At 35.7% G+C, this 9,970-nt stretch overlaps 2 protein-coding genes across 2 annotated transcripts; both read left to right on the top strand.

The window, feature by feature from the left end:
- Positions 1–1,634: 1,634 nt before the first annotated feature.
- Positions 1,635–4,752, top strand: LOC9322163. The gene is made up of 4 exons (XM_021032525.1): positions 1,635–2,795; positions 2,982–3,199; positions 3,302–3,525; positions 3,614–4,752. Exons 1-4 carry the CDS (start codon positions 1,766–1,768, stop codon positions 4,329–4,331), a joined length of 2,190 nt encoding a protein of 729 aa, XP_020888184.1. The 5' UTR covers positions 1,635–1,765; the 3' UTR covers positions 4,332–4,752.
- Positions 4,753–7,162: 2,410 nt separating this feature from the next.
- On the top strand, positions 7,163–9,940 carry LOC9322161 (probable inactive receptor-like kinase SSP). The gene is made up of 9 exons (XM_002886049.2): positions 7,163–7,747; positions 7,826–7,961; positions 8,155–8,288; positions 8,374–8,440; positions 8,511–8,596; positions 8,773–8,961; positions 9,047–9,208; positions 9,296–9,409; positions 9,488–9,940. Exons 1-9 carry the CDS (start codon positions 7,472–7,474, stop codon positions 9,728–9,730), a joined length of 1,407 nt encoding a protein of 468 aa, XP_002886095.1. The 5' UTR covers positions 7,163–7,471; the 3' UTR covers positions 9,731–9,940.
- Positions 9,941–9,970: the final 30 nt, after the last annotated feature.

Below are 9,970 nucleotides of genomic sequence, written 5' to 3'. Positions count from 1 at the left end.
TTACATGCACCAAACATGGTCAAAGAAAGTATATGACAAATATCTCCCGAGATTTTCTAATGTTCACTTTAATAAAAAGATCATGTAATTTATAAAAAAATATGGGTATTGAAAGATATGAATGAAAAAATATATATGATCTATTTTGAGAACTAATTCATAGTCGAGTATATAATATGTGAGCCAATATAAGATGAAAAGAATATAAGGTGAAAAGAAAGTAGATGTCGGAGACGACGAGTGAATCATAGAACATAACAAGAAAAATTAAAGTAAAAAGTGTGAAAATATTTATTATTATGGAATTATAATGAAAATGAGTAAAGTAAAATATTTTAAAATTCAAATTATTCAGAAATTCGCATTGAAAAAAAATTCAAATAATGGTGTCGTCTCTCTCTGAGGGTGATTCTAAAGGCGATGATCGCCTCCTTTTGTACCTTTTCGCTTTTCTCCACCGGAGTTGTTGTCCGACCGGCGAAGATCTCCTTTTTCTCTTCTCTGTCTTCAATGGCGGTTACTTTATGCTATTAGTTAATGGCAGTTGCCTCTCTCCCATCTTTTCGGGAGTCAACCGTCTACCCAAACCGCCATGGATACACCAATATAAGAACTATTTTCTTCCTTCGTTTTTTTTCAACCATTTCCTCCTAACCCCTTTCCATCTCAATCGATTAACATGAGTGACTTTCTGAGAAAATCTGTGCAAGATCTCGATTTGGGTATCGATGATGAACCAATTGCTCTCCCGGCCGAGTTCTGTTCTAAAGCGGCCTCTGTTAACCTTCTTCTCTTCAACCGCCAATCCACGAAAACAAAACCTAAGGGCTTTAATCGGACAGATGCCAAGGGTCTGGTGTCGCTCATAATCTAGCAAAGTTCAGTTGTTTCCATGGTGATTTCTTTTCTAGTTCTGTAGATCAGCCTTTGTGGCTTAAACGATTGGTTTGTAAAGACTCTTTCATTACTTAATAAAGTATAACAGTTTGCAGGAAAAAAAAATTAAACTAAAATTTTGCGCAACGCGCGAGTATATAATCTAGTTAAACTAATAAAACATCGTAAATCCAAAACAACTAATTTCGGTTGTCTATTTCACTATTCTATTCATTTTCCTTATCAAAATCCAAAACATCAAATGAGCATTATATCCACGAATCAGTTTTAATGCTTTAGCCGTTAAAGAGAAGAAAAAAAGTTTGACTCTACATACAATCAAATCAATATTGTGACATAACTTCTTATAAAATTAATTCATGTTTAGTTGTTTACGTTACAACCATAATTAAAGATTTTTTATTGTCCAACGACCAAAATCAAAATAAGAATCAACTTCAATGAATTGGTCTAAGACGGCGTTACAGTAATTAAATACTAAATCGAGTGTATAACCAATAAAATAAAATTCAAAGTCAATTTCAAAACATACACATATTCCCTGCATGAATTACCCAAATTTCTTAATCCTCTCCTTAAATCCAAAAGATTAAGTTAATTATCTTTTGAAACCGAAAAATTAGTTATTTACACAAAATGATTGAAAAACTTTTAATTTACACAAAAAGATTGAAAATTTTGGCAAAGATTCCTCTTTTCTCTTTTCTTCGTCACTTTAAAGTTTAAAGCTTTTACTTTTCTCATTCCTATCACCTTAAACTATTCAAAGTCTCATCCTTTCCACTTAAAAAGCTCAACTTTTTAATTTCTCGACGAACCTTCTTCTGATTCTTCGAATCTGAAGAAATTTCAAAACTTTTTGATTTTGATGGGTTGTTCAACCTCAAAGCTCGACGATCTTCCAGCGGTGGCGCTTTGTCGTGACCGTTGTAGCTTCCTTGAAGCAGCGATTCATCAACGTTACGCTTTATCCGAAGCTCACGTATCCTACACACAATCCCTTAAAGCAATCGCTCACTCTCTTCACCAATTCATCAACCACCACGACCGTAACGACGACGACGATTCGGATTCACCCAAGAAAGCTAAACCCAATATGGATCCTGGGTCGGGTCATCTCGATTTCGATTCGGATTCTGACGATGATGATGATATTGATTCGTTGCATTCGTCTCCTCTGCATCATCATTTAGACGATGACTCGAATTCGAAATCGTATTTGCATATGAATTATATGAAGAAGAGTTCTATGCCTCCTTCTGTGGTTTATGAGCAGAGACCTTCGAGTCCTCAGAGAGTTTATTTCGGTGAATCATCATCAACCTCTGAGTATTACCATCCATATCTGAATTCGAGATTGCCTCCGGCGCCACCATCGCCACCGAGGGAAAAGGTTTGGGATTTCTTAAACCCTTTTGATACGTATTATACTCCGTACACTCCTAGTCGTGATTCGAGAGAGTTAAGAGAGGAATTGGGTGTTCCGGATTTGGAGGATGATGATGAGGTTGTGAAGGAAGTACATGGGAAACAGAAATTTGTGGCTGCAGCTTCTGTGGAAGAGCCGTTAGGTAACTCCGGTGCTAGCACTAGCGGAGGAGGAGGAGGAGGAGAAGGTCAGGCTTCTTTGTATCAGACGAGGCCAAGTGTGTTAGTTGAGAAAGAAGAAATGGAGCATGAGGTTTATGTTGTGGAGAAGAAAGTTGTTGAGGATGGTGGAGGTGGGGATGAGGTGCGGAAGAGTAATGCTGCGGTCGCACGTGGTGGTGGCGATGTTCGGCGTAGGGTGCCTGAGGTTGCGAAAGAGATAGAAGTTCAGTTCTTGAGAGCTGCAGAGTCAGGAAATGAGATTGCAGTGATGCTTGAAGTGGGCAAGCATCCTTATGGTCGCAAACATGGTAGCTTTCATCATCATTTGCTACATCTCTTATTTCATTTTGTGATTCTGTTGCAGAAAGTTTGCTTCTTTGTAGAAAATCAATTGAATATATGTTATGGTTTTGTCTCAATGCTACTATTGTCAGCATGTTGTGTTGGAACCATTCTTAATCTGTGAAAAATGGACTGTGTCTGTATTGGAGCAGTTTCGTCCAAGAAGCTGCATGAGGTTAACCCATCACCGTCTGTGGTTTCGTCAGCTCAATCATCACCCTCCAAGAAAGCTAAAGCTGAAGCCTCTTCTTCAGTGGCTGCTCCTACTTATGCAGACATTGAGGCTGAGCTTGCTTTAAGGTCTCGTAATCTTTCTTCGACATTGCACAAGCTCCACCTTTGGGAGAAGAAGCTTTATGACGAAGTCAAGGTATGTTGATGCATAAACACTCTCTTTGGATACTGAGATGTGATCTCTTTTGTTAGCTCTCTTATTCTGTTTTCCGGTTTGAACTAGAGTTTGTGCATGTAGGCTGAGGAAAAACTGCGTGTAAACCACGAGAAAAAGTTGAGGAAGCTGAAGCGTATGGATGAAAGAGGTGCCGAGGATCAAAAAGTAGATTCAACACGAAAATTAGTTAGAAGTATGTCCTCAAAGATAAGGGTTGCGATTCAAGTTGTTGACAAAATATCAATTACAATTAACAAGATAAGAGACGAAGAGCTATGGCTGCAACTCAATGAATTGATCCAAGGGTAAGCTGGACGAAGTTGAAGTGCAATCGGTATTTAACTATGATTGCTTTTTGGTGAGTTCTCATTAGATGCTAACCCCCTCTTTCAGGCTTAGCAAAATGTGGAAATATATGCTCGAGTGCCATCAAAGTCAGTGTGAGGCTGTTAAGGAAGCCAGAGGTTTAGGCCCCATTAGAGCTAGCAAAAACCTTGGTGACAATCATCTCGAGGTTACAAGGACGCTTGGGCTTGATCTTATAAATTGGATTGTGGGATTCTCGAGTTGGGTTAGTGCGCAAAAGGGTTTTGTACGAGAGCTGAATAGTTGGCTTATGAAGTGTCTTTTCTATGAACCTGAGGAAACTCCTGATGGAATCGTTCCTTTTTCTCCTAGTCGTATTGGGGCTCCATTGATTTTTGTGATCTGTAACCAGTGGGAACAAGCTCTGGATCGAATATCAGAAAAGGAAGTTATCGAGGCTATACGCCGTTTCACAACGAGTGTGCTTCATCTTTGGGAACAAGATAGGTTAGCAACCCGGGAGAGGATGATGGGGCATGGTGATCCAAGGAATATGGACCGAGAGGAACTGAGAATACAGAAAGAGATTCAAGAATTGGAAATGAAAATGATTCTGGTGGGTCCGGGCGAGGATAACATTGTCTACCAAAGCGACACTAGTAACGGGAGTTTACAGGGTAGTCTTCAACGTATATTTGAAGCTATGGAGAGATTTACAGAGGAATCTATGAAAGCTTATGTAGATCTCTTGCATCGTGCTGAAGACGATGAATGCGGCTCTCGGGAAACAGATGAAGAAGACTAATGGAAAACCGTGGAGGAAAGTATCGCATGACCAAAAAAATCATCATAGAGTTGTGAGGCTTAAGACAACTACTTTATGCTTGGCCATGGTTGCATGATCAGCCATAACTCAGCTCTGCGTGGTCTATAGACCGGAGTACCAGACCAGATTCATATATGACTGGTATTTAATGCACTGGGAAGTTAACACATCATCTTCCCCAGCATGGGCACTAACTGCTCCGCGGAGACATTGGATAAAGAGATGGGTCAATGCTCGGTTAACGGAGGAAGGTGCTTGCCCTATTGAAGAACTGGATGGTTAGTTAAATACCCATGGTTGGATAGAAATGTAAAATAATTTGCCACACATAATGCAAGTTACTGGTGTAGCTCAAGCTACGATAAATACAAGAGTTCGTTGATCCAAAGGATAACCAAAACACTTGTCTTCTTGGATCGTTGATTCCTCAAGCCACTATCTCCACGTCAACCTAATCTACTGAAGGAATAAACACAACTAAAACCAAAACAAAATTGAAAACTACCTCAAAACGAACCGAACCGAACCGAATATATCGATTGCCTTGGAGACACTAGTTTGAGAAATGTCTTTATATGTTGGAACATCAAGAGTTCTATTATCGTTACCATACGAATTGCGCAGAGGCAGAGCTAATAAAGATGACATTAGCCTCGTTGGATTGACTAGCCTTTGTGGCACACCTCGAAGAGTTCATGTACGAGGGATATTTACATTCTTTTATTTGTCTTTTATACTAGGAACTTCAATTCTATAGCCAATTGTTTGATTCTGTTATATTTTCTTTTCTTTCTTTTTATTCTACGCACTTTCGATTATTGTTTTCGGGCAAAAATCTAGACTACTAATATTAATTGACACTTCTATCATGCATAGTAAGTTACTAACAATGGACTCAATTACATTTTGCAACCAAAAAATGTTTTTCAGTATAGCTACAAATTTTTGCATTAGACTATACATGTTATAAGAGTTAATATATCCTACATCACAAGGAGGCAGAATATTCGTAGGCATGAAATGATCTTGAGAATATGCAACAACAATGAATAGTTTGAATTATACTTCCACGTTATACTTTTTAACATACAACAGTATTACAATAGTCCAATGCTTCGGCTATACAATAGGCTACTCGCAACCCTATTCACAGAAATCAAACTATGGAATGGGTAATGCGGTTGCGAGTAGCCTATTGTGTAGCATAAGCACTAGACTATTGTAATACTGTTGTATGTTAAGAGTATAATGTGAAAAGTATGATTCAATGAAAAAGTATGATTCGATTAAATACACAATAACATTTTTAGTAGATACATTTAGAGTATAGTGTTTATGCTCAGCAAAAGATTTGGTTAATTAATACAAAAAAAATTGCAAAGAGATATTGGATCATTATAATCTAGGAAACATTAATATAGTTTGACTCCATCATTTTCATATACTTCTTAGTAAATTAGGAAAAATTTATAATTAGAAAATTAATAAATTTTGGATATATATGGGAACACTTTTAAATTAATCAAACATTGAAAAATATCAAAGATTTCTAAAACATTGACTATATATATAGGAAACATAGTAACCGTTTTAATTAGTTTTTGACTAGAAGTTAATTCTTTTTGTCAAGGCTAGATGCAGGAAAGTGAGTAAACATTTTGCACGTATGAATTATTAGGAAATAAAGTTACTGTATATAAATAGCCGTTGTATTATTAGGGGAATTACATATTCGAAAATTTTAAGATAATTTCTTTATAAAAAGAGTAAATCATGAGTTACTGATTAAAAAAAAAAGTATGAACTAATTATTATTAAAAATGTAAGCGTATGGACGGAAAATAAAATTAAAGCATGTAAAACAAGTTACTTAATAACCTTTACCAAAAAAAGAAAATTACTTGTGGTCATTGTGTAATAAAGTAAAACACAAAATAATTATCAACCATAATATGCTTCAAACAGAATAAATGAAATAAATTAACATAAGAAGAACTACCATGAAAGTTATGACATGGAAAATATTATCGATTCAAAATAGATCAGAGTTGACCAACACAAGTGATGAAAGAAAAAACACTAGGATAACCATTTGGTCAAAAGATGTAGAAAATACTTAAATGAGTACATATAACATATGAGCATTTCACCATTCGATTGGTCGAAATTAAATTTTGGGAACTTACTGATTTTTTTCTACCAACTGCTTAGTTTATTAGAATGAATTTTGTGATCCTCATAGAAGATGTGTACAAGGTACTTTGGAACAAAGAAATGAGATACAAATTGAACATTATCAGGAAAGGGTTCTTTAGCTAATCGATAGAACACAAAAGAGCATGTGATTCTATGTTATTTATACAGACATATTAAAAAAAAGATTCTTAAAAGGCAATATTATACCAAAATTAAGAAAATTACATATAATTTATAAATATATAATCGTAAACTCTAAAACCTAAATTTTGAATCATAAAGTTAAGTCTTGACTCTAATTTTTTTTATTTATTTATTTATAACATTACCTTATAACATTTTTTAAGAATAAGAAATAACTTTTTCATTCTTTTACATTTATAACATTACCGTATTTGTTAAAAATTTTGATAGCCAAAACATTTATTCATATTCTATTTCTTACTACATTTCAATTGACTTTCAAAGTCTTAGTTGCAATTCTACACACATTCATAGACATCTCAAATAGGCAACAAAGAAATTAGCAAAGATATATGCATCTCATCGCTAATAATAAAATTCTAGTAAATTAAGAGTTGGTCGAAATATATTCAAAATATGAAAACCACATAGAAACCTAATGAAAAGATTTTAAATAAAAATCCGCAAACTTTTAAAAACCAAAAAAGCGCGCATAACACGGATACTCATCTAGTAAAAATAAGAATTAAGAAACCCTTGAGTGACAAAAAAGAAAGGTCCTCTATATTTGGCACGAGAATAATTGTCATAAATCATAATGCTAAAATATTAGACTCTTTCTCTTGACAACAAAGAGACACTTAACCCTCATAGTCAAACGACACAAAAGACAAAACAAGGAATCAAATAAACAATAAGGAAAACTTTTGACACTCCTCTTTTGCTCGCTGAAGAATCTCATGGGTTGTTGTTACTCATTATCTTCAACAGTAGATCCTGTTCAAGACCACACGACCGATGCTTCTTCTGAACCTAGAAACGGAGGAGGAGAAGATCCACCATTGATAAAATTCTCTTTCTCCGATCTCAAGACAGCAACCAATCATTTTTGTCCCGAAAACATCGTTTCAGATCAAACCTCCGATGTTGTCTTTAAGGGCCGTTTGCAAAACGGTGGTTTCATCTCTGTCAAGAGATTTAATAACATGGCTTGGTCTGATCCTAAACTCTTTGTGGTACGTACCCTTTATTTGTCTGAAAATGCTTATCATTTTTTGTGACAGTTATTGATCTTATTTGATGGGTTTTGATAGGAAGAGGCACAAAGAGTAGGGAAGTTAAGACACAAGAGACTCGTAAATTTGATTGGATATTGCTGTGATGGAGATAAAAGGTTTCTTGTTGCAGATTTGATGCCAAATGATACTCTTGCTAAGCGTTTATTCCAGCGTATGATTTATTCTCTTCATATATTATTTTATTTTCACATTTTAGGGTTCGTGGATCTGAGGATAGAGAGGTTGTTTCATTGTTGGTTTATATGACATGATGGTGCTATTGATGGTTTCTATCAATGTATATGCTTGTAGAAACCCAATTGAATCAGAACTTTCTAGCATTTTTGTTTTGTTTTGGATCCCAGGGAAAAATCAAACCATGGATTGGTCTACTAGGTTAAGAGTAGCCTATTGTGTAGCGGAATCTCTGGATTATTGCAACACCTCAGGCTTTGCATCGTACAGTAACTTAAGTGCTTACAAGGTTTTGTTTGATGAGGTATATAAAGACGAAATATTTTCATGCATATGCCTTCTCGTGTGGTCTCTAAAATGTTTTTCTATTGTTGTAATGGATGTTGAAGGATGGTGATGCATGTCTTTCTTGTTTCGGCTTGATGAAGGAGATCAATAATGATCAAATAACAACAGGTAATTAATTAGTATTTCTCTCTTCAGATTTATTAACATAATTAATGTGATGTTTATTTTCTCATTGTAGGAAGTGTGAACCCTGAAAATGTGATATATAGATTTGGTACTCTCCTTGTGAATCTTCTAAGTGGAAAGCAAATTCCTCCAAGCCATGTAAGTGAATATGCTCAAGTCCTCTATTTGCTTTGTTAGGGTTTTGGATCAACCATTCATGATTCATCTTGACTTTGTGATTGTAATCATAAGGCTTATATAGCATTGTCAATTTCTTGCAAGACAAGCCACATATATATGCCTTGACTAAGTAGTTGTTAATCTTATGCTTCTAGGCTCCTGAGATGATACATCGAAAGAATGTTTTTAAGTTGATGGATCCATACCTGAAGGGGAAGTTCTCCATAGATGAAGCTACCGTAGTTTACAAACTCGCCTCTCAATGTTTGCAGTACGAGGATCACGAGAGTCCCAACACAAAAGAGATTGTTGCAACACTTGAAACCTTGCAAACTAGAACAGAAGTAAGGAGCTCATTGTATCCATAACTTCATTCTTTTTTTCTTTTTTTTCTCGCATTCATGTTAGAGTCGATCTTCTTGCTTCTAGGCTCCATCACATGAAGTTATTGAAATGGCAACCGACGAGAAGGAGGCATCATCGTCAAGTCATCTTTCGCCACTAGGAGAGGCTTGTTCGAGAATAGACCTCGAATCTATTCATAAAATCTTGGTGTTGGCAGGATATGAGGATGACAAGGATGTCATCGAGGTAACCAAACTCATCAACCTAAACATGATTCTACAACTAGTTTGGCATCAAACATCTTACTTTACTTGTATTTGTTCATGAGCTAAGTTATCTTTCGAAGAATGGATACAAGAGGTGAGAGAACTTCAAGATGTTCGAAGACACGGTGATCGGGCCTTCGTAGAGGAAGACTTCAAAACCGCCATCGCCTGTTATTCTCAGGTAGTTAACATTCTCTGCCTTATCAAGCATACTACTAGAATATTTATTTTTAACTTTGTTTCTGTTTTCTATCCACAGTTTGTTGAGGAAAGGTCAATGGTATACCCAAGTGTTTACGCGAGGCGTAGTCTAAGCTATCTATTCTGCGATGAGCCAGAAAAAGCCCTTCTCGATGGTATGCATGCACAGGGAGTGTTCCCTGATTGGCCAACCGCCTTCTACTTGCAGTCTGTGGCATTAGCCAAACTCAACATGAACACTGATTCTGCTAATACTTTGAAAGAAGCAGCTCTTCTTGAAGCAGTGAGAAAGAATCTTTGATATTTCATTTCCTATTTCTTTTAGGATTAAAAGTGAAATTTAAATTTGACAATTATTTTTTTGTTTCTGATTGAGGAGTCTTGTGTAAATTTTGAACTAAGAATTTGAAACCTTTTTTTTTTTATAATGTTTAACTCCATTTTCATCTCTTGCCGAGACCAATATTGAGATAGCTTTTGGGTATATATATATATATATAGAGAAATAAAGTCTTCTTGGATTCAATTTCCTTTATTCTTT

Source organism: Arabidopsis lyrata (genome assembly GCF_000004255.2).
Source record: "Arabidopsis lyrata subsp. lyrata unplaced genomic scaffold ARALYscaffold_3, whole genome shotgun sequence".
NCBI classification, from domain to species: domain Eukaryota; kingdom Viridiplantae; phylum Streptophyta; class Magnoliopsida; order Brassicales; family Brassicaceae; genus Arabidopsis; species Arabidopsis lyrata.
This window is presented reverse-complemented; position numbering and strand designations above follow the sequence as displayed.

What these genes read in the sequence shown, in the direction of transcription:
- LOC9322163 (XM_021032525.1), top strand. Translation starts at nt 1,766, where the DNA reads ATGGGTTGTTCAACCTCAAAGCTCGACGATCTTCCAGCGGTGGCGCTT. An exon ending in TCCTTATGGTCGCAAACATG is followed by an intron (nt 2,796 to 2,981) that starts GTAGCTTTCATC and finishes GTATTGGAGCAG; the next exon opens with TTTCGTCCAAGAAGCTGCAT. An exon ending in CTCAATGAATTGATCCAAGG is followed by an intron (nt 3,526 to 3,613) that starts GTAAGCTGGACG and finishes CCCCTCTTTCAG; the next exon opens with GCTTAGCAAAATGTGGAAAT.
- LOC9322161 (XM_002886049.2), top strand. Translation starts at nt 7,472, where the DNA reads ATGGGTTGTTGTTACTCATTATCTTCAACAGTAGATCCTGTTCAAGAC. An exon ending in CTGATCCTAAACTCTTTGTG is followed by an intron (nt 7,748 to 7,825) that starts GTACGTACCCTT and finishes GGGTTTTGATAG; the next exon opens with GAAGAGGCACAAAGAGTAGG. An exon ending in CCATCGCCTGTTATTCTCAG is followed by an intron (nt 9,410 to 9,487) that starts GTAGTTAACATT and finishes TTCTATCCACAG; the next exon opens with TTTGTTGAGGAAAGGTCAAT.